The following is a 25106-nucleotide window of genomic DNA, read 5'->3' as shown; positions in this document are numbered from 1 at the left end:
CTCCAGGTGAGAATAATACTTTCGGATCATTTTTTTAAATGGTGTTTCATATTCTTGAAGTACACTAAAGTGACCTTAAAATTTTATTTTATATAATTTTTTTATATATTCTATAGTACTTTTTATGGTTTTATTTAGTAATAAAACATTTGCTCTAATATGTAATAATAATAATAATTTATCTAGTAAAGAGAAGTCCATAATCCATAATAACACTTCCTCAAAGATGTTTTTTTAACTAATGAAAAATACAATTTTAGCTCTTCAGTGGTTTCTGCAACAGCTTCACCACCATCTTTCCTGTGCCGTATTTTCTTTGACTCACTCCATGATTTCATAATACGTTTGAAAACAACTTTATCACGTCTGACACCAAAAGCTTGAATAACCATGAATCTCCAGGTGAGAATAATACTTCAGGATAATTTTTTTAAATGGTGTTTCATATTCTTGAAGTACACTAAAGTGACCTTAAAAATTTATTTTATATTATTTTTTATATATTCTATAGTACTTTTTATGGTTTTATTTAGTAATAAAACATTTTTTCTAATACATAAAAACAATAATATTAATTTAATTATTATATCATTTTTGTCAAATATTAAAAAATATATATATTTTTTAATGTTTTTTTTTCTTTTAATTTAATGTAATGTTTTAACTTTATTTGTTAATTATTATATACAACTACTGGAAAATCTGGGACCTGTGGGTGAAAAAAAAAATCTAAATATTGAGAAATTAAAACATTTGTAATGTTTTTTGTTATTTGTTAATTATTATATCATTTTTGTTAAATATTTAAAAAAAAGTAAAAAAATATTTTACAAATTTATTTTGCAGTGAAATATTAGAATATTAATTTAGAATATTAGAATAACAAATTATTTCATTTTTGTAATTTTATATAGATTTTTTTCTATAGTACTTTTTATAGTTGTATTCAGTAATAAAACATTTGCTCTAATATACAATAATAATGATAATAATAATAATAATAATAATAATTTATCTAGTAAAGAGAAGCTGTGGTTTTCCATAAAAATAAAAGATTGATGGTCGAAATTAAGACAGTTGTAATGTTTTTTTTCTCTTTTAATTTAATGTTGTAACTTTATTTGTTCATTATTATATAATTGTTAAAGATTTATACATCATCTGAAAGCTGAATAAAAAAGCTTTCCATTCATGTATGATTTAATATAGAACAATATTTGACTAAAATACAACTATTTGAAAAATCTGGAATCTGAGGGTGCAAAAAAATCAAAATATTGAGAAAATCACCTTTAAAGTTGTTCAAATGAAGTTCTTAGCAGTGCATATTACTAATCCAAAATTAAGTTTTGATATATTTATGGTAGGAAATTTACAAAATATCTTGATGGAACGTGATCTTAATATCCTAATAATTTTTGGCATAAAAGAAAAATCGATAATTCGGACCCATCCAATGTATTTTTGACTATTGCTACAAATATACCCATGGTACTTACGAGTAGTTTTGTGGTCCAGGGTCACGTTTAAGCTTTATGTAAGTCAAAACAATTTGCTAATAAGGCACAAAATACATTTAATTCTAGATAAATTAAATAAATAAGCTTTCCATTGAAAATAGGACAATATTTGTCTGAGATACAACTATTTGAAAATCTGGAATCTGAGGGTGCAAAAAAAATCAAAATATTGAGAAAATCACCTTTAAAGTTGTTCAAATGAAGTTCTTAGCAGTGCATATTACTAATCCAAAATTAAGTTTTGATATATTTATGGTAGGAAATTTACAAAATATCTTGATGGAACGTGATCTTAATATCCTAATAATTTTTGGCATAAAAGAAAAATCGATAATTCGGACCCATCCAATGTATTTTTGACTATTGCTACAAATATACCCATGGTACTTACGAGTAGTTTTGTGGTCCAGGGTCACGTTTAAGCTTTATGTAAGTCAAAACAATTTGCTAATAAGGCACAAAATACATTTAATTCTAGATAAATTAAATAAATAAGCTTTCCATTGAAAATAGGACAATATTTGTCTGAGATACAACTATTTGAAAATCTGGAATCTGAGGGTGCAAAAAAAATCTAAATATTGAGAAAATCACCTTTAAAGTTGTCCAAATTAAGCTCTTAGCAATGCATATTAATAATCAAAAATACTACCCATGTTACTTATAACTGGTTTTGTGTTCCAGGGTCACATTTAAGCTTTGAATAAGACAAAACAATTTGCTTATGAGACACAAAACACATTTAATTCTAGATATATTTTCCTCTTTTTTTTTTTTTTTTTTTTTTTTTTTTTTTACATGTTTTGTTTTAAGAATGTCAAGGTGTTTTTTTTTAATTAGTGAAAAATACAATTTTAGCTCTTCAGTGGTTTCTGCAACAGCTTCACCACCATCTTTCCTATGCCGTATTTTCTTCGACTCACTCCATGATTTCATAATGCGTGAATAATGCATTGGTGAGCAAGTGATGCAACGCTACATTTCTCCAAATCTGATGTAGAAACAAACTCATCCTAATCTTTGAATTTCCATTTTTAGGTGAACTGTTTCTTTAAAGAGATATTTCATAATTTATTCACCCTCATGTTGTTTACAATTTGTGCACTCTAATGTCTTTGCTATCAAATGCATTCAAAACACACTTTTATGGTGCTTTCTGGAGGGACATGAAACGAAAGCATTAATCAGTAGTTGGAGGATATTAAAACTGATGATGCAGCTGAACGAGAAACAAGAGGAAGTTCTGTAGTGGTACAAACCCTTTGTTGAAGATTAAACAAGACGGCCTGCTTGTTTTCAGCCAAACCTTTGATTTCGAGTGCACTGCGCTCACAAACACACACTTGTTATTGTAGACTCTGGTAGTATTAAATATAAACAGACTTTTTAAAGTTTGTTCAACAAAATAGAACAAAACAGTGGAACAAAATAGTTTTTCCATTAAAATGATGAGACCAATGATGCATAGATTCTGCGGAGCAAGCTTTTGATCATTTACATAGTTTATATTTGTAGTCAGTAATCTGATTAGAATCAGAAGGAAGCTGTTTGATGTTTTAACAAGCGTCCTTCAGAATCAGTTTCAGACTTCAAAATTTAGTGGCAGAGTTGAAGATACAAATGTTATTTGTCTGTTTATTGTTTTAGAAAATACATTTGATATGTACGTTTGATACATATGTGACCCTGGACTGTCAAAACCAGTCATAATTGTTCAATTTTTGAAATTGAGATTTACATACAAAGTCTGAAGGTTAAATAAATAAGCTTTCCATTGATGGCTGAGCTACAGTTAATTGAACATCTGGAATCTGTGGGTGTAAAAAAATCAAAATGTTGAGAAATTAAGACCGTCGTAATGTTTTCTGCTATTTGTTAATTATTATATCATTTTAGGTAAATGTTAAAAATGTTTATTTTAAAAAATATATCACAAATTTATTTTGCAGTGAAATATTGGAATATTAATTTAGAATATTAGAATAACAAATTATTTCATTTTTGTAATTTTATATAAGTTTTTTAATATATGTTATAGTAATTTTTATATTTTTATTTAGTAATAAAACTTTTTCTCTAATATATAAAAACAATAATAATAATTTAATTATTATATCATTTTTGTCAAATATTAAAAATGTTTTTTTTTTATTTATTTTTTTTTATTTTAATTTAATGTAATGTTGTAACTTTATTTGTTAATTATTATATAATTTTTAAAGATTTAAACATAGTCTGAAAGCTGAATAAATTGATGTATGATTTGATATAGGACAATATTTGGGTAAAATACAACTATTGGAAAATCTGGAACCTGTGAGTGCAAAAAAATCAAAATATTGAGAAATTAAAACATTTGTAATGCTTTTTGTTATTTGTTAATTATTATATAATTTTTGTTAAATATTTTTTAAAAAAGTAAAAAAAATATTTTACAAATTTATTTTGCAGTGAAATATTAGAATATTAATTTAGAATATTAGAATAACAAATTATTTCATTTTTGTAATTTTATATATATATATATTTTTTTATATATTCTATAGTACTTTTTATAGTTGTATTTAGTAATAAAACATTTGCTCTAATATACAATAATAATAATAATAATAATAATAATAATTTATCTAGTAAAGAGAAGCTGTGGTTTTCCATAAAAATAAAAGATTGATGGTCGAAATTAAGACAATTGTAATGTTTTTTTTTTCTTTTAATTTAATGTTGTAACTTTATTTGTTCATTATTATATAATTATTAAAGATTTATACATCATCTGAAAGCTGAATAAAAAAGCTTTCCATTCATGTATGATTTAATATAGAACAATATTTGACTAAAATACAACTATTTGAAAATCTGTAATCTGAGGGTGCAAAAAAATCTAAATATTGAGAAAATCACCTTTAAAGTTCAAATAAAGTTCTTAGCAGTGCATATTACTAATCCAAAATTAAGTTTATATTTTAATTAAGATATATTTATGGTAGGAAATTTACAAAATATCTTGGAACATGATCTTAATATCCTAATAATTTTTGGCATAAAAGAAAAATCGATAATTCGGACCCATCCAATGCATTTTTGGCTATTGCTACAAATATACCCATGGTACTTACGAGTAGTTTTGTGGTCCAGGGTCACATTTAAGATTTCTGTAAGTCAAAACGATTTGCTAATAAGGCACAAAATACATTTAATTCTAGATAAATTAAATAAATAAGCTTTCCATTGAAAATAGGACAATATTTGTCTGAGATACAACTATTTGAAAATCTGGAATCTGAGGGTGCAAACAAATCTAAATATTGAGAAAATCACCTTTAAAGTTGTCCAAATTAAGCTCTTAGCAATGCATATTAATAATCAAAAATACTACCCATGTTACTTACAACTGGTTTTGTGTTCCAGGGTCACATTTAAGCTTTGAATAAGACAAAACAATTTGCTTATGAGACACAAAATACATTTAATTCTAGATATATTTTCCTCTTTTTTTTTTTTTTTTTTTTTTACATGTTTTGTTTTAAGAATGTCAAGATGTTTTTTTTAACTAGTGAAAAATACAATTTTAGCTCTTCAGTGGTTTCTGCAACAGCTTCACCACCATCTTTCCTGTGCCGTATTTTCTTTGACTCACTCCATGATTTCATAATGCGTTTGAAAACAACTTTATCACGTCTGACACCAAAAGCTTGAATAACCATGAATCTCCAGTTGAGAATAATACTTTAGGATCATTTTAAATGGTGTTTCATATTCCTGAAGCACACTAAAGTGACCTTAAAAACTCATCATGACAATATGACCTCAAAATGACACTTTGGTCTAGAAAAGTGAGAAGCTTCTACCCAAGGCACTTCCTGTTTTTTGACACAGAGTGGCAACTGGTTTCACCACACTGTCACAGTTGCTTTACTCTGTTTTTGCAAATGTATAATTTTTGACATTTATAATCATATGCGTTTTGAATCAATACGTTAAATCACTTTTCAGGAGTTAAGTATGTTTACTAGAGAAAATGCTGAATTGTATTAATTGTGCAAGTATCAATGCAGCTGTAAACGGTTTTGCACAACCTTATCAGATCATATCAGGAGTAAACAGTTAAGTAGAATTGAACTTTAATAGTCGAGTGTCAGGTCAAATCCAGGTCAGCTGGGTCAAAAGTGGCACGGCTGATCTGGATGCACGCTGTGTTGCATGGCGTTTTGCGCAGATGCATTTTGCATGTTTGCATGTGGCTTTGTGTCGTGTATGCCGCTCTCCTTGTGTCTTCAGCCCTGTGCTGTAATTTGTCTTTCTCCCAGGCACCGAACACACCAAGGTAAGGTGAAACGCGGGTCTGCCGACCACATCTGTGCTGCTGCATGTGTTTGTGTCAACCATTAAACACCTACTCCACCCTGCGTGCACACAAATCCCATCACAAATCACCCTGAGAAATCAGACCGTATATTGAAGCAGCAGCAAATGTAAAACCAGCCGACCAACCACAGTGAGAAAAGAGCAAAGATATAGTTCACATAGGGCACTGAAGCATTGGAGATTGTGTGAAGCATTTGGTGACTAAAATTGCACTTGAGTGTCTAAATGCAGTTGCATTAGATGCATTGATTTTAATGTAAAATAGCACGTTTTTCTAATTTAAAAAAAAATAGGTTTTCAACCGTAAATGTATTTTATAATTATTTAAAGTGTGTATTTGCATCGTTTATTTATAATAAATGCTATTCTGTTGTCTAATGCAAGCACTTTCAGAGCTTTAGTATGATTTAAGTGATCCAATACGTCTTATTTTTGTAATTGGTCACATAAAGCGGGTTAGTTTCATAATGATTCATTTGTGTTTGGTCACTGGTGACTTACATTTGATGGAAACCAAAGGCTTCACAACTTTGGTTGTTTTTTTGGCTTTCAATCACTGGTTGCACAACAGATGATGTAGGTGATCCTCAGTCTGTTTTGGACCAATTAAAAAAAAAAAGAAAATCATGTCAGATACGATATCATTTTGCACAGATCACTTGTGCTCATGTTAAATGAGTGGTTTTTAATTCACACTGTTATGTGATTTGATATGAGGGCTGGGCGATATATTGAATAGTCACTCTTTATTCATGATGATTTTATTGATTACATTATGAATATTGTGGTGGTTTTAATGCACTTTAAGTAGGGCTGCAGGATTCACTGAAATAATTTTTAGTAATTTTAATAATTAATTAAATTCTTAATTCTTAAGAATTAATTCTTAATTCTAATTTAGAAAAGGAAGAAATTAATACAATTTTTTTTTTTTAATGTAATGTAATGATGTAATTTATTTGATTTATTATATAATTTTTTTTAAATATTCATTTTTTTTGTAGTAAAATATTACAGTAGTAATATTTCATAATTTCTTAGTAATTTTTTGTTTATGTTTTTAGTAATAATACATTTCCTCTAATATAATAATAATAATAATATACAAGTATTCCCAATAATAATAACAATTATTATTATATAATTTTTTTAAATATTTATTTTGCAGTGTTAGTTTTGATATTTTTATTTAGTAATAATAAATGTCCTCTTATATAATAATATTAATAATAATAATAATAATAGCATTAATAATATATATTTTCTATATTTATTGTAATTTTTATATTTTTTAGTAATACATTTTCTCAAATAAATAATAATAATTATTATTGTTGTTATAATTATTATAATTAATATAAATATATTTTTTTTTTATTTTGCATTAAAATATTAGAATAGCAATATTTCATATATTTTTCAATAATTTTATCTGTTTATATTATTTTTTCTATATTTTTTAGTAATTGTTATATTTTTATTTAGTAATAATAAATGTCCTCTAATTAATAATAATAATAATAATAGTAATGATAATAATAGGAATTTTTATTAATATAAATATTATTTTTATTTTGCAGTGAAATATTAGAATAGCATTTTTTCAGTAATTTAGTGATTATTTTATTTTATTTCTTTTTTTTTCATTTTTATATTTTTATTTAGTAATAATCATAGAATAATCATATTTTAAATCTTTTACATTTTTATCAGGAAAAAAGTGCATTTTTTCCCCCCACAAATCATGCAGCCCTGTGAAAACATGTCTTGATCATTTTACCTAGGCTTTTATATGTAAATATATTTTACTACTTATATTAAAAATGTGAAATCTACAAGTTAATGTTTGTTTTTAAAAAACAGACTTTTTAAACATTTCAGAGCAAATGCATAAGTATTAAGATCATCAAGGCTGAAAAATGTCAGTATGTATTTTTTTCAAAATATATATATCGGCCAGCCCTGATGCTTTCTGCTGTATGTGTGTGTGTGATGTAGTTGTAGCTGGTGTAATGACGTTGTCTTCTGGTTCAGTTCGGAAGTGAGACACAGCAGCTGGAGTGGGCCAAGCGTGAGAGTCAGAGAGAGGAGGCGGAGCGAATCCGGAGGCTCCGCCTACAGGAACAACAAGACCTGGAACTGGCTCTGGCTCTCAGTCGAGCTGAAATGCCCCGAACGTGAAGCTGCAGCGTTTTTGGATTCGATCCTTTAAAGAAGCAATGAAGCTTTTGCCCCAATCACACGCTCTTCCTGAAGATCTCTCAGGTTTGCCGTAGCCATCGCTGAACCAATGAAATGCAACAAAACCAAAGGTCAAAGTTACAGATTCACTCGACACATTTGCTCATGAACTGCACAAAACGCTCAACCGCTGAATTCTGCTTTATGAATATTATATACAGCTTTTCCAAATACTGTAGGACCGGTCGGAGATCTTGTAAGTCTTAAGTCATTTATCGATGCAACCTCTATCTGCAGTTGTTGGTTCTGCAAAGCAGATTCAACCCAAAGTGCTTCATATCTGTGTCTTTAGGACGTTAGTTTGACTATGATCAACACTGTCCTTTGGTTTAATTTTGAAAGAATTACTAAATGCATCTGTATTTACATATAAACCTGCATAATCAATGCATTCCTCACAGCAAAGAACAAATCCTCCTGAATTTAATTTTCTTATACTGTTAAATAATATGCACGTTTTATTAGATGCATGAAGATCAAATGAAGCATATTCTTTAGTTTTGAAGGAACCTGTTTTTATGTAGTTTTTGCACTGTTTGAGAGTGAGAGATGATGTAATAATGCATCTGAGCTGTATTTTTTGTTTAACCCTTTAAATGAGATCTTCTAGATGACAGCAGATCACTCAAACTAAAGGAGCTCTGCCCACTTTCATCTGGTTTTAACCCTTTTCTAGCCTTTTCTTGAAGTATATTTTGCCTTGAAGTGAAGCCTTATACTGTATATGGAGCTTGTTCTTATTATGTATTCATATATTTATTGTACATGTGATGCTTAACACTAAAATCATCAGGTTATGGGTTGTTTATATGGTAAAGAAGTGAATTTTGGGGTTTGATTTTCTCTTTTTATCATTTTGAAGATTCTACTGACCTTTAACGTGTTTGTGTTTTGGTTCTTCTGTGGAAAAGGGTTAAAAAAAATTTTACAGAGTGCTGCTTTTCAATGTTTTAATAAATGTCAAATGTATTTATCTGAATTGACTATAAATTGTTTTTTTTTTTTTTTTTAAAAAAAAAAAGCCATTTCATCGTGAAAGCAAAAGAAAGTGTGTGTATATATATATTTTAATTAATTAAATAATATTTTAAATATATTTAAATATATTATTGAAATTGTATTCTTATATATAAATTATAATTAATGAACTGAATTAATGTATTATATTATATATTATATTATATAAAAAATAATATATGTATAAATATTAAAAATAAAAAAATAAATAATTATAAAATAAATAATAAATAAATAAATAAATAAATAATTAAAAAATAAACAAGTAATTATATATAATACATTTATTTTAATAATAACAATGTTTGATAATGTTTTATTATATATATACATATATATAAAACATAAATAATAAAAATATATGTATAAACAAAAAATATAAAAATTGCTAAAGCTAAATATATGTATATATAGCTAAATGCACACACACACATATATATATATATATATATATATATATAATTTTTTTTTTTTAATTAATGAAATTCTATTTTAAATATATTTAAATATATTATTAAAATTATATATACATTTATATATATAATTAAAATTATAATCGTCTTAGGACGACTTTGATTAACTTTTTTTATCCACTTCAAATGTTGACTACTGTATATTAATTATATATATAATTTATCTAAATAATTAATAATTAATATAGGTATAACTATAAATATTAAAATTGCAATATATTTTCTAATTAAATTATATTTTAAAAATATTAATATTTTATATATATATATATATATATATATATATATATAATAATAAAATAGTATGTATAAATATTTTAAAAATTAAAATCGCAAAAGAAATCAAATGTGTATATATTTTTCAATTAATAAAATATAATATGAATATATTGTATAAAAAATTATATATGTATAAATATAAAAAATATACAAATTAACAAATTATGTATTTTTTTATTAAATAAATTATATTTTACATACATTGAAATATATTATTAAAAGTATATATATATATATAAAATAAAATAATCTATGTATAAATATAAAAATATTAATTTATATATTATTAATATATTCATAATTACTATATATTATTATTAATAAAATAATATATTTATTTTTATTTAACATTTTAGATATGTTTAGATATATCAGATAGCATTTCAGACGGTTTTGTCCAAAGCAACCTATTGCATTCAAGATTTACAGTTTATCAGTTCATGCATTTACTGGAAACTGAACCCATGACCTTGGTGTTGCAAAATCTACATGATCTGGACTGCATTCGTGCAACTTTTAATTGAAAGACGAATATGAAATTGAGAAGCTGTGGCATTCAAAATGTGCTTTTCTGCCATCCGTTGCACCGGTGTCCGAAACATTCAGACGGTTTGAGTTGCATTCAGATCAGATCCGTGTGCACCTGCGACACTTCATATCTACTCCTGTTCATGTTAGTGCCATCTGTAAACTGTGCTTGACTATTTCTATTCATGCAAAATGGAGTACGGGTTGCGCTCGTCCTGCTGTGCGGCTCTAATGATGGACGAGCGTCCTGTACGTCGTGACGTTCGGCATCAATGAGCGACTCCAGCCTCGTCTATCAGACGTTTGTCTTTTGCAAATGCTCTGTGAACGGCTTGAGCAAATTGCTGTTTTTCCTGGATCCGTCGCGTAACACAAGCTTAAAGAATGGAGCCTGAGCTCGAGCCGGACTGAAATGGAGTCCTTGGAAAGATTGAGATCTAAGTGTGAAAATAATTTAACAGCTGCATGAATTTTAGCTTCGGTATGTTAATTACCCCCATTTGGAATAACAGGAAATTCCTGTGCGAGTTTGTATTTACTGAAGGCCGCTGAAAGAGCTGATTTTAAGATGGACAAATGAGACGGACTCAGGTGACAGAAACATAAGGCTCCGGCTCTTTCCTCATTTGTGTTTTTCTTTGCACTCGATCGCTCACCTACTTAACCGTCCACACGTGCGCTTCGTTTACGGGCCTTGCCGGACATTCTTGTCTAGTCTTTGGATTTAGTTGTGGTTTTAGTGCTGAGTGCTTAAATGGTGGGATCAGGGATTACTGACCAGCGTGGATGTGTTCAGAACAGCACAATATATTACCATACTACTCCTAGAGCGCTTTGGAGTGTGAACGCTGTGCATAGTGTACTTCAATAAAGCAATGCGCTGGACTCGACCTTTCATTTGCGCTTTTATATCTCTTTCATTTGAAAGCCTGTTTCTGTCATGGAATAAAAAATAAAAACGGTAATTGTGACTTTTATCCCACAGTTCTGCCTTTTCTTTGCAGAATTGCAAGTTTGCATCTCAAAAGATTGACTTTTTCTCACAATTCTGAGTTTATTTCTTGCAATTCTGAGTTTATATCTCACAATTTAAAAAATGCTGAAACTTTTTTGACTTTTTTCTCACAATTTTTTCTAACTCTTTTCCTTGCAATTCTGACTTTATTTTTACAGTTATAAATTTATATCTTGCAATTTGGATTTTTTTTCCTAAATTCTGAGTTTATATTTAGCTTTTGAGTTTTTTTTTTTTAGTTTATATCTCAGTTTTTACTTTTTTCCTCAATTACAAGTTTATTTCTCACAATTCATAACTTTTCTCGCAATTCTGACTTGCAATTTTGGCTGTTTTCTCACAATTATGATTTTATATCTTGTAATTCTGAGTTTGTATCTCTCAGTTTTGACCTTTTTCCTCAATTTTGAGTTTATGTCTCACAATTTTGACAATTTTAACTTTTCTCTTACAATTCTGACTTTTTTTTCCTCACAATTATGAGATTTTCTCACAATTTTTAAAACTCTTTTTCTCGCAATTCTGATTTTTTCTTACAGTTATGAGTTTATATCTTGCAATTTGGATTTTTTCCTAAATTCCGAGTTTATATCTTGCAATTATGATTTTATATCTTGCAATTCTGAGTTTATATCTCACAACTTTGACTATTTTGAAACTGCTTTTTTGCAATTCTGACTTTTTTTCCCTCACAATTATGATTTAATATCTTGCAATTCTGAGTTTATTTCTCACAATTCTGACTTTTTTTCTCAATGATGATTTCATATCTTGCAATTCCAAGTTTATATCTCACAATTTTAACTTTTTTTTCAATTCTGAGTTTTAATCTTGCAATTTTAGGCTTTTCTTTCTCACTATTTTGATTTAATAACTTGCAATTCTGAGTTTATATTTCTCACTATTCAATTTTTTTTCTCACAATTCTTAACTTGTTTTCTTGCAATTATGATTTTATATCTCACAATTCTGAGTTCATAATCTCACAATTCTGACATTTTTCTCAATTATGATTTTATATTCACAATTTTGACTTATTTTTTACAATTCTGACTTTTTTTTGTCACAATTATGAGTTTTTCTCACAATTTTTTTTTCCTCAATTCTTAGTTTATACCTCACAATTTTGACTTTTTACTTAACGATATTAATATTTTGATATTTGACATTTTTCTCACAATTATGATTGTGAGTTTATGAGTTTATTTCTCACAATTCTTACTGTTTTCCTCTCAATGATGATTTTATATCTCACAATTTTAACTTTTTTTTTCTCAATTCTGAGTTTTAATTGTGCAATTTTAGGCTTTTTTCTCACAATTTTGTTTTAATAACTGAGTTAATATTTTGCAATTTTGACTTTTTTTCCCCCAGTTCTGAGTTTCTATCTCACTATTTCTAACTTTTTCTTGCGATTCTGATTTTATATCTCGCAATTTTGACTTATTTCTTACAATTCTGGTCACGATTTTGAGTTTTTCTCACAATTTTGATTTTTTTTTCCCCTCAATTCTAAGTTTGTTTCTCACAATTTTGACTTTTTTTCTTAACAATATTTTGACATTAAAATTGACATTTTTCTCACAATTATGATTTTATATTTTGCAATTCTGGGTTTATATGACAATTTTGATTTTTTTTCCCTGACAATTTTATATCACGCAATATTAGCATTTTTTTTTTTCACAATTATGATTTAATATCTCAGTATTCTATTTATATATTACAATTTTTACATTTTTCTCGAAATTCAGATTTTATATTTCAAGTATATCTAAGTTTATTTTTTGCAATTCTGACCTGTTTTGTGTCTTGCAATTATGATTTGAAATCCTAAGATACCTTAGTTACCTATTCTAATCTATTCTATTCTTTTTTTTTTAAATCCCTTGGTAGATAAAAGGCTTACATACTTTGATCAGACTATGAAAAATACAGATATTTATACACAGAATTAAATTTAAAATTCAAAATCATTTATTTATTTGCATAATAACTAGATGCCACTCTCTGAATTCAATTCAGTGTTTTGTTTAAAATGTGTCATTGCATATTTTAAAGATAGCTGGCAGTATTTCTCATCTTTAATAGCCTGGTCCTTGTATAGACGGGGATCTTTATTTATGCTTTGAATCCTGTTGAATTGCAGTAATCATGGTAAACACAGCCCTTTATATTCACTTTGCTTTGAAGGAGAAAAAGAGAAGCTTGTTTTTTCTGTTCATGTCAGATTAGTAGTAAAAGTTACTATCATCAGCACACAAAACTGAAATGAGATTTCTGCTTCACTTCACTGAGTTGCTAATAATAGTCAGGATCACATTTCTTCTTTTTGTCCTAAATTTGCATAAAAGGGAACTCTAGTGCTGTTTTCACACATTATTCAGAAATGTAGAACAAGCTCAACTCTTGGAAAACAAAAACACAGAGATTGATGCTTTATTTAGACACTTTATTTGGACAAATTACATATATCTAATTTGATTTGTGTGTGTGTGTTGTGTGTATATATATATATTTAGATGCCTTTTCAAACTATATTTTAACACTTTTTACAATCAACAAGAATTGATTTTACTTTTATATATTTTAATATATTTTATATATAATTGACTTTTGTTTATAATTGAAATTAGAACAGGTACAGCACAGAGCTGGATGCTGTATTTAGACACTTTGATTTACAGTATATATTTGATAATTCCATGTATTTATATTTTTATTTATTTATTTATTTTAAAAAAAAAAAATTTCAAAATGTTTTTCTAGTCTTTCCACGCCAGTGCAAACCGCTAATGCTGAGCAAATATTTTTATAAAATATGCAGATTCAGTATTTTATCTTCCACGTTGGACATCAAAGCGCCCCTGGAGTCTCTTTGATGTCCGTGTCTTTTCTGCGTCTCTGGAGTCTGGGATCTTCAGCCGAGAGCCGAGCGCCCCTCCGTCCAGACGGATCTAAATTCTCTCTCTGTAATTATGTAAATGTAGTGTTTGTATTTATAGGCAGAAGCCACAGGCTGCTGGCCTCAACCTGACGCAGCTGGAAAGCATCTTGGTCTAAACTATAATACCCGACTCCACGAGCTTGAGTGGGGGTTCAAGAATAGCGCTCGTGCGACGTCCCTCGCTCTCCGCTTTCTGGGGACTTCGCTTCAAAGGAGCTCGTAATAAGAGACTTGACAGGCAATGACCACAGAGAATGGATATATATATATATATTCAAATTTAGTTTAATATTTACAATAAATACAGTACTTACAATATAAAATGTATGTACACAATCTTATAAAAACCCAGGACCTCAAGCCCTAGTGTATTCGGTGCGACGCAGCACTGTGACCGCTCGATGTGCATCGAGACACAACACGTTTGAAAAGAAAGGCTAACACATTTAAACACACAGCTCCGTTTCGTTGCATAGTAGCAAGGCAGTTTCAAGAGCAAAACATTGTCAGCGTGCAGTTTACACTTTACATCAGAAAACTGGAGGTTTGCTAGTCGTCAGGCTTTACACTCTTCGTGGCTTCGGAAAAGGCACAGTTAAACACACACTTTTGTAGGATTTGTAGGACCAGCCCTTCAGGATGCATATTACCCAAAAAAGGCTTTAAAAAGAGCTCAATCTATGTAGTACCAGCTACTCGTTACAAAAGTTACACACTCTTCAAAACAAAGGTTCTTTTGTGGCACCAACGGAACCTTTCTTTAAGAACGCGTGATGATATATTTCTTTATCAACAATATGCTTTAAGTCATTAAATAAGGCAGGTATGTGGTTGTGGATCCAGTCCTCACAGGTGTCTCTTCATATGCAGCGCCAGGTGGTCGGAGCGGGAGAAGGCGCGTTCGCACAGGTGACACTGGAACGGCCTGTGGCCGGTGTGCTTGCGGAAATGACGCGTCAGCTCGTCGGAACGGGCGAACTTCCATCCGCATCCCTCCCAGTTGCAGTGGTACGGTTTCTCACCTGAGGATGCAGAACGCTCAGATTAGTTCATCTGGTTTAAAAACACAAATGCGAGTTAAAAGCAAATCAAACGCACGCCCTTACCAGTGTGGGTTCTGTGGTGCGCCTTCAAATGCGAGCTCTTGGTGTAAGTCTTCCCGCAGCCGGCGAAGGTGCAGGTGTGCGTCGCCGTGCGCTTCCTCGGCCAGGTGCGTCGTCCTCGCTTGGGTTTGGACTCCATTAGATCCAGGGGGGAGGACGGAGGAGTCAGAAGAGCCCGTTGCATGTTGGGTTGCATGCCCATGGCGTCCTCGAACATGCCAAACTGGTGGGGAGCCGTGTAAGGGATCTGCATTTGCGCATAAGCCGGAGGCGAGTGATGGAAAGCCTGCGGAAATGCGGTCTGGCGCAGGTGGGAGTCATCCGGACTCAACGGAGGCGTCATATTCCCGGTCGCCTGAGGAGAAACGGCGAGTCTAGGCTGCTCGAAAGACATCATGCACGAAACGTTCCCCTCTTGTTTGATTTTTTGGCAGCTCTGAGGCACCATGCCCATCACGGGCCCGTAACCGTCCATCGGAGGCTCGACTTTGATATCAACAAAGTCCTGTCTGGGGAACGAGTTGACGACGAATCTTCCCTGAATGCCGTTGTCGTAGGCGCCGTCCACGTCGGATCTCAGAAGCTCAGCCATGAGGCTGTTGGAGTACGGCGGAGGAGGTGCGGCGCATTGCTCCGGAGGCACGTACGCCCCCGTCGAGTACATGCCGCAGGGCTCCGCGTGCGAGACGTACTCGGCTCCCGCCTCTAGAGGTCCCGTTGTGTTGGCCAGGATAAACTCCAGGTCCAAATAATTGCTCAGATCCTCGTCATCCTTGCGGCCGCGACAAGTGTCCATGTTCTGTGCCACGTTGAGCAGATGGCAGCTGCCGCTCAGTGGTTTGTCCTCCTCGGTTTTCCACCTCTGCAAGAGAATCAAAGACGCTTAGAATTAAAACGCTTTGGCATGACTCATTTTGAAAGCACTGCATGACGTTTTTACACGTATCGTTTACTGTGATTGTCACCTCAACACTTCAGACCAACAAGACTTTAAATCAGAAAGAAAAGAAAAAACCTTTTTGTCACTTTTTTTTAAGACAGCTATGCAAGTATGTGTCAACTGAAATTGTTTTAGAATGCCCATGCTATATATATTTAATGCAAGCTAAAACCAAGAAGCAAAATTTATGATGTTTACGCATGTTTTCCGATGCGTATTTTGAACATTTCATCTAGTGTAGACAAGTGGAAAGCAATTATGTGCGGTCACAAGATGTTTTTTCGTAGTGTTCTAACCACTTTTGAGGTTAGGTGTCCCGCATTACCCAAACTCCCCTCAATTCACCCTAGTTTGCAAGCGTAAAAAAAAAAAAAAAAAAGCGTCAAACACTTACATCCTCCCAAAGTTTCTCCTTCTGGTTTGCAAACGTTGAAATCGAAGGCAAAAGGCAAGGTAAAGCCATTTCCACGATGCGTATTTCGCTGTAACTCTCTTCAGTATCGTTGCACTTGCTCCCGAACAGATGTCAGACTTCGCTGCGCTTTTCCCTCGAGTGAACTTCCAGAGTCATGAACAAAGTGTGCCTGGCAGGAGCGCCTCCTACCTAATAAATACTTCTCCTGGACCAATTGTGTGAGCGGAGGAAACCGCGTTGAGGGTTCCCAAATATAGTGGGTATTTAAGGCACGGTGCGCTTTCTCCACAGGTCCACAGTCTCTCTCAGTGCCGGACAGCGCGCTCCGGCGCATTTAAGCGCACGATGACGCGCGCTCCCCTCCCCTAGCAGAGGCGCGGCCGAAAGGAGGCGGTCACTACAATCATCTGCGCCGTACACATACAAAACTGTTACCAAGGCGTTTCAACAAAAGCTCGAATTGATCCAAGTGTAATTCCAGTCTACAAACAGCCTACATTCACCCATGCGTAATTTAGACTCCAAATATACGCGCTTTCCAATGAAAGCGAGTGACTGCACAATGAGGTTACATTTAGAGAAGTCAAATAAAGTTGTTTTCGCATGCTGATCTGGCAATTTTCGCTACAATAGATTAGTAGGTGATCCAAAAGTCAACTAGTTGGCCCTGTCATTATATATACATAGACTTAGGTGGGCACTATAAAAGGTAAACACTAGGTGCACGAGATTACACAAGAGGCATTTACTGTTCAGAAAGCAAACCATATGATGAAAATAAGTTTGGTTTGGTTTGAAATGATAAAACCAAAACGAAGACAGTTGGTGTTTGTGTTTTTTTGTGGTTATTCTCTCCACCTGTGCTTGACATAAATCTACTACAAACCACCAAAACACCCGCTGATTCAAACACACTCAGCAAAGAATAGTTCGGGTAGACCTCAGATAATGTTTGTTTGGCTTTAAAGCCAAAGGTGGTGTAGATATCTACAGATTAATACGTCGAAAACATCTGTCAGTGCCTGAATAAAATATGCAAACAACTATTGTGTTGTCACATGACAAGAAAAGCATAAAACACATCACTGTGTGTCTGTAAATATATTGTATTTTGAGCTGTTTATGAAAATACACATTTTTTCGGGTAAAATAACACGTTTGTGTGTGTGTGTGTGAGAGAGAGAGAAAAATACATGGTAAGTTTTTTTTTATAAAATATTTTTTTTTAAATTTATATTTTAAATATATAAATTAGTGCTGGGCATCCAAAATAAAAGTTTTTACATAATATATGTGTGCATACTGTGTGTATTTATTATGTATATATAAAAACAACACACACGTATTTTGAAAATATTTACATGTATATATTTATATTCATGCAATCTATATTATATAGATTTTTTTAAATACATAGGCTTATATGCATGTGTGTGTATTTATATATACATAATAAATATACACAGTACACACGCATATATCATGAACACAAAAACTTTTATTTTGGATGTGATTATTCGTGATTAATCGTCGGCCAGCACTAAAATAAATAAATAAATAAATAAGTGTTAATACATGTGTGCATACTGTGTGTATTTATATATATATATATATATATATATATAATATTTACATGTATTTACATATATATTTATATTCATATAATCTATATTATATATAAATATATTAAACATAATATTTTTCTTTAATATATACATGCACGTGTGTGGAGTTATATATACATAATAAATATACACAGTACACACACATATATTATGTACACAAAAACTTTTATTTTGGATGTGATTATTCGCGATTAATCGTCGGCCAGCACTAAAATAAATAAATAAATAAATAAATTAATAAATAAGTGCTGGGCAGCGACTAATCACATCCAAAAAAAATGTGATTCTTTATATAATACATGTGTGCATACTGTGTGTATTTATATATATATATATATATATATATATAGAAAATATTTACATGTATTTACATATATATTTATATTCATATAATCTATATTATATATAAATATATTAAACAATATTTTTCTTTAATATATACATGCACGTGTGTGGAGTTATATATACATAATAAATATACACAGTACACACACATATATTATGTACACAAAAACTTTTATTTTGGATGCGAATAATCGCTGCCCAGCACTAATAAATGAATAAATAAATAAATAAATAAAAATTCAGGTGCACTCAAGAACAGTTGTTTTTTTCCCCGCCTTTTTTTGAAACCGCGCTTGATTTTAAACCGTTCTTCTCATGTTTTTCTCCTCAGGTTTCATCTCAGGTATTGTGACTGACGCAGCATGAGAACTGAAGTTTTTTACCATGTTTACTGTAGTACAGGGTTTCATTGAGACATGTGGTTTCAGGAACGCATGTAAAGCGTGATTAATGTGAAAGCTCAGGCATTGTACGCGCTCAAACGCGCTTTATCATGATGATTGTGAGCGCGCAGCGGGTTTGTCTAAACGCGGACAGCAGGCGCCAGTCTCACCTGAGCTGCTGACTCTCTCCTCTCAGATGTTCGCCTTACTTTTTGCCTCATTCAGGTGTAAATGGAGGGGGGATTAAATGGCTGGAATGCTGATGGTTGCTGGGAATTATTGGCTTTGCTTTAACAGCCATTAGTTTCGTTAATGATGTCCTGAGGACGCGACGCGTCAGACCGTTTAGCGTTACGGCACATGAGAGCCGCCATTAAAAAAAAAAAACTGACAGAAGAAGAAAAACTGGACTTTACGTTTGAAAATACGAAATTGGTTCATAATTAGTTAATGAACTTTGCACTTTGGCTTCCGTGTGCTGCAGTACCATAGTACATTGATATTTACCATAGTACTGGATGACTAAACATCACATACTATTGTGTTTACATGGTACGAGATCGTATTTGTTTACAACCATAACATTTTTTGGTATAATACCGTGGCTTTACAGTTTTTAAGTTTTAAACGTTTTAAAACGTAGTATGATAGTATTTAATGGTACATGTGCCAAAAACAAGGTGTTACTGAGGTAAATATATTAAAAAAGCACAGTTTTACCATGGTAAAAACGTTGTATGGTGGTATAAACGCCGTATTTGTGGTATATAGGTTAATTTGAGTACCATATATGTGACTCTGGACCACAAAACCAGAGCTTTATACATCCTCTGAAAGCTGAATAAATACGCTTTCCATCGATGTATGGTTTGTTAGGATAGAACAATATTTGGCAGAGATACAACTATTTCAGTATATGGAATCTGAGGGTGCAAAAAAATCAAAATATTGAGAAAATCACCTTTAAAGTTTTCCAAAATAAGTTCTTTGCAATGCATATTACTAATCAAAAATTAAGTTTTGATATATTTACAGTAGGAAATTTACAAAATGTCTTCATGGAACATGATCTTTACTTAATTTCCTAATGATTTTTGGCATAAAATAAAAATCTATAATTTTGACCCCTATAATGTATTTTTGGCTATTGCTATAAATATACCCCAGCGACTTAAGACTGGTTTTGTGGTCCACGGTCACATATATATATATATCAGAGGCATTCTAATACCTGCACTTAAAAGATTACCGTGATATTTACATAGTAAATGGTTATTTTTGTAACTATTTAAACATGAAACCTTTCTGATGTGTAATTGTGTGAAATATAAACTCGTATTGCTTTGACCTCTTGACCCGAGTTTCATCAGAAGTGTTTAATAGCGCATAATGGTCATGAGTCTGATAAAGCATTCATATACGCATATTTTCCCTCGGTTTCTACATGCTTTTTGTGTTGAGTAAGAATGAGTTTGGGATGTTTCTCATCTCTTTTGTCACAGATCTTCAATGGAAGTAAAGGGTGGCTCATTGGTTTCATGTAATCGATTATGCAAACTAGAGTTTCCTTCAAACTGGAGTTTCTTGTGCTTCTAGTTTGATACTAATAACATTATTCATTAAGATTAAGTAATACTGCATTTAAATGCTGATCTGTATGTATGCTGTTAGTTTCCAATGAAAGTATCTAATTGAGATTTCTGACTGATCCTCTGAAATGCTAGAAACATCTTAGTCTGATTTCATTGCTTTCAGAATTGTGATATCACAGATATCTGCTTTGTGTTCTCTTACAGAGGTTGAGATTTCTCTGTCGGGATGAGCACTGATGCGTCTAAGGAATATGTCGTCTGTCTGAGTTCCACAGAGCTCTACAGGAAGTGTGTCCGGCGCGCTTGTCCTTTGACTGATTGGATAGACTGATAACATTCCTCCCCCATAAGTTCAGGTGACTCTTTCTCACAATTCTGAATTCATACTGCATGACACATGAAGTTTATTTGTGAATGAGTTTGTGTGAACTGTGTCCTCCATGGTGAAATCAGATGTTTTATGATGCAATTAAGCCATTTTCAGTGTTCAGTATACATGAACAGCCAAAGGTTTGGAATAATTAAGATTTTTTTAAAGCTTTTGAGATAGAAGACTCTTGTGCTCATCAAGGCTGTATCTATTTGGTTAAAAATACAGTAAAATGGTAAAATTGTGAAATATTTTTACAATTTCAAATAGCTGTTTTCCATATGAATATATTGTAAAATGTAATTTATTTCTGTGATCAAAGCTGAATTTTCTGCATCGTCACTCCAGTCTTCAGCGTCACATGATCCTTCAGAAATCATTCTAATATGCTGATTTGCTGCTCAAGAGACATTTCTCATATTATTAATGTTGAAAATAGTTGTGTATTTCACATATTACTGTTTTTACATTTTCTTTGATGACCATAAAGTTCAAAAGAGTAGCATTTATTTGAAATAGAATCTTTTGTAATTTTCTAAATGTCTTTGCTGTCACTTTTGATCAGTTTAATGCGTCCCTGCTGAATAAAAGTATTATTATTATTATTATACTTTTTAACATTTAATTATTTTTTTTAAATATGCATCTTACCCCAAACTTTTGAATTGCTGCTGAAAATTCAGCTTTGCGTCACAGGAATAAATTACATTTTCAAAATATTAAAATAGAGAACAATTTGTTTAAATTGTAATAATATTTTACAATATTACTGTTTTTACATTTTCTTTGATGACTGTAAAGTTCAATAGAGCAGCATTTATTTGAAATAGAAATCATTTTTGTAAATGTCTTTACTGTCACTTTTGATCAGTTTAATGCATCCTTGCTGAATAAAATAATAATAATAATAATAATAATAATAATAATTATTATTATTATTACTATTTAATTTAATTTAATTTAATTTAATTATTTTTTTTTTTTTTATCTTACCACAAACATTTGAATTGCTACTGAAAATTCAGCTTTGCATCACAGGAAAAAATGACATTCATAAATATATAAAAAATAATATGTCATTATTATATATATTATATATATATATATATATATATTGTATTATATATTATTATTATTTATTTAATTGTTTATTTATTTAATTGTTTAGTTTTTGGCCTGAAATCGAAAAGTGGCCAACAGTGGCATGTTATAAATTGCGTGCTGACGTATTTCGGAACAATAACACACAAAATTGCACTTGCGTGGCTAGAAGCATTTGCGCTCAGTTTGCTTGTTGTGCATCACTTGTCGTCGTTGCCAATTTGCATAATGTCACCTCAAATGGCCTATAATGGGCTCTGTCAATTTAAACGGCCCTTGTTGATTCAAAAGCCAGAGCTGGCTCTCTTATGTCATCTTAAGTCATCCCCTGAACGTACACATAACGGTGCATGTTTGTGGTAACAGTCTCCGTGTTTAGGCAGCTGAACGTTACATATTCATTCAGGTAATTTTTTCCATCGCATTCAATGAAAGCAATTACAGACGTCATGTGCACGCAGGAGTTTGACATGTGTTCAGCCTGTCATGGCAAAGATCCAACACGCTCCCAGCCCACATTACATGCATCATTGCTTAATGATGTGTCAGTATGCAAGTGCGTTCATACCGTCGTGTTGTATGAATTTCTATTTCCTTCCCAGCGTGCTTGTAAATGCATGTCTGTATGTTTATTTAAACAACCTTCTTTGACTTCTTAAACAATTAAATACGAGACATTTTTTTAATTTAACATAGTGATTGTGTTTTTATTTCGAAGCAATGAGTTAGTCACCATTCATCATTCTTCTTATATCAGGGTTGAAACGGAAATCTTCTCATTCTATCCAAATGATTCATACGAGAGGAGATTATTGTTATTTTAATGCTGGGTTTAAAGTTGTTCCAAATCAGGCGTCTTCTAAAAACAAGCAGTTATTTCTCAGAATTATTTCTTAATCTTTCAAAATGACTTTTTTTGCACAATATTGAAACAATTGGGTAACACATGTGAAAGTTGCAAAACATGGTTTTTGCAGTCCTGAAAATGCAAAAAAAAAGCAATGGATTTATGATCAGTCATGTACATTGTGTTCACGTTAAATGTGCATGCGACATAAACATTACATTACAACACCCTCGCAGGAATTTTACAAACAGCGTGTTCTTTTATCGTTGCTTAGAGTACGGATCATTCTCATGTCAATCTCATGTCAGTCTCACGTCACATTTCGTTTGATTTGTGTGTGAAGTTTGTGCATTACACCCATTTTACATTCTTGGTTTTGTCATTAGGATTGACAGCCTATAACGATGTGTCTAAAGAGTAGACACTCTTAGCCAGAATGCAGACACTTCAGTTTTACCTTTTTGTTTCATTTTAGGCCTTTGAGATTGACCGGTACATCTAGAAAGCTGTCTTGCGTGGTATTACCACATTGTTTTTGCACATGGCATGTACCGTGGTAGAACCATGCCTATACTGTGTTTTGGGCTTTTTTAGCATAGTGGTTATGACACTGTCATTGTATGTGTGAATACTACATATATTTTGATGCATGTTTGCTGTGTGAGAGTCTTCAAATATGCATAGAGCAGTGTTATTTTAGTGTCATATTGCTGTTTGAATCAGATTTTATTTTAAAATATTTTGTTTTTACTATAGTTTTAGCAAAATTTATAGTAATTTTATATTTTTAAAATATATCTAGTTACATATATATATATATATATAGTTAATAGTTTTAGGTTTTAGTTTTAGTTAAAAGTTTTAGTAATTTTGTTGTGTTTTGTCATTTTTATTGTTTTTTTTTAAATGTCTATATTCCTTCTATTAATTCCATTTATTAGTTTTAGTTATTTTACTACTTCAAGTTAAATTAAACAGTTTAGATTTAATATTTATGTTTTGGTTTTAGTTTTAACGTTTTAGTAATTTTGTTGTTTTTGTAATTTTTATTAGTTTGTTTTTAAAAATTTTATATATAGTAAAATTTTTATATAGTTTTTAATAATTTTTATTTAGTAGTAAGAGTTTAGTACCTCAAGTTAAATTAAACATTTTTCTGTTTTCATTTTCATTTTAGTTAAAGTTGTGATAATTTTGTTGTGTTTTTGTAATTTTTATTATTTAAAAAAAGTCTATATAGTTAGTTTAGCCCTTCATGTTAAATGTAACAATTTTCTGTTTTCATTTCATTTTTAAAGTTGTAATTTTGTTGTATTTTTTGTAATTTTTATTTTTTCAAAAATGTCTATATAGTTTTTAATAATTTTTATTTATAAGTAAGAGATAGTTTAGAACTTCAAGATAAACTAAACATTTTTCTGTTTTCATTTTTATTTTAGTTAAAGTTGTAATAATTTTGTTGTGTTTTTGTAATTTTTATTATTTTAAAAAAAAAGTCTATATAGTTAGTTTAGCACTACATGTTAAATGTAACAATTTTCAGTTTTCATTTCATTTTTAAAGTTATAATCGCGTTGTATTTTTGTAATTTTTATTTTTTAAAAATATGTCTATATAGTTTTTAATAATTTATATTTATAAGTAAGAGATAGTTTAGAACTTCAGGTTAAACTAAACATTTTTCTGTTTTCATTTTAGTTAAAGTTGTAATAATTTTGTTGTTTTTGTAATTTTTATTATTTAAAAAAATATGTCTGTCTAATTTTTATTAAATGTCTATATAGTTTTTAATAATTTTTATTTATTAGTTAGAGTTAGTTTAGTACAAGTTAAACAATTTTCTGTTTCATTTAAATTTTTGTCATTTTTATTATAATTTTTTTAAAATATCTATATAGTTTTTTTAATTAATTTTTATTTATTGAATTTAGTAAAGTACTTGAAGTTCAGCTAAATGATTTACATATAAATTATGATATAAAATTAATATACAATATAAA

At 30.5% G+C, this 25106-nt stretch overlaps 2 protein-coding genes and 1 long non-coding RNA gene across 6 annotated transcripts in view; 2 read left to right on the top strand and 1 right to left on the bottom strand.

Annotated features, from left to right (window-relative positions):
• The window catches only part of eps15l1b (epidermal growth factor receptor pathway substrate 15-like 1b), a 48386-nt gene extending 39281 nt beyond the window's left edge, over nucleotides 1-9105 (top strand). For 2 of the 4 annotated variants that reach the window (XM_051134241.1, XM_051134248.1), the window contains exon 24: nucleotides 7920-9105. In XM_051134241.1, coding sequence (XP_050990198.1) covers nucleotides 7920-8066 — 147 coding nt within the window. In that variant the 3' untranslated portion in view covers nucleotides 8067-9105. Of the gene's footprint in view, nucleotides 1-5827; nucleotides 5845-7919 lie in introns of all 4 variants that reach the window. The other 2 variants (XM_051134256.1, XM_051134265.1) reach the window with 2 other exon arrangements.
• A 5547-nt stretch (nucleotides 9106-14652) lies between these two features.
• klf2b (Kruppel-like factor 2b) lies at nucleotides 14653-17146 on the bottom strand. The gene is made up of 3 exons (XM_051095999.1): nucleotides 16823-17146; nucleotides 15492-16350; nucleotides 14653-15407 (listed from the first exon to the last, which is right to left on the bottom strand). Exons 1-3 carry the CDS (start codon nucleotides 16889-16891, stop codon nucleotides 15232-15234), a joined length of 1104 nt encoding a protein of 367 aa, XP_050951956.1. The 5' UTR covers nucleotides 16892-17146; the 3' UTR covers nucleotides 14653-15231.
• Nucleotides 17147-21019: 3873 nt separating this feature from the next.
• LOC127182250 (uncharacterized) overlaps nucleotides 21020-25106 on the top strand; it is a 45837-nt gene continuing 41750 nt past the window's right edge. The window contains exon 1 of the long non-coding RNA XR_007829864.1: nucleotides 21020-21144. This is a non-coding gene — a long non-coding RNA (uncharacterized LOC127182250). The remainder of the gene's footprint in view (nucleotides 21145-25106) is intronic.

This window comes from Labeo rohita, chromosome 2 (genome assembly GCF_022985175.1).
Source record: "Labeo rohita strain BAU-BD-2019 chromosome 2, IGBB_LRoh.1.0, whole genome shotgun sequence".
NCBI lineage: Eukaryota > Metazoa > Chordata > Actinopteri > Cypriniformes > Cyprinidae > Labeo > Labeo rohita.
The sequence above is the reverse complement of the archived record's forward strand: the minus strand, read 5'-3'. Positions and strand labels throughout refer to the sequence as shown.

Bases quoted from the DNA above. Each gene is read 5' to 3' on its own strand.
- klf2b (XM_051095999.1), bottom strand. From the start codon at position 16,891: ATGGCTTTACCTTGCCTTTTGCCTTCGATTTCAACGTTTGCAAACCAG. The intron at 16,351-16,822 runs GTAAGTGTTTGA...ATTCTCTTGCAG, and splicing joins AGGAGAAACTTTGGGAGGAT to AGGTGGAAAACCGAGGAGGA. The intron at 15,408-15,491 runs GTAAGGGCGTGC...CTGCATCCTCAG, and splicing joins GCACCACAGAACCCACACTG to GTGAGAAACCGTACCACTGC.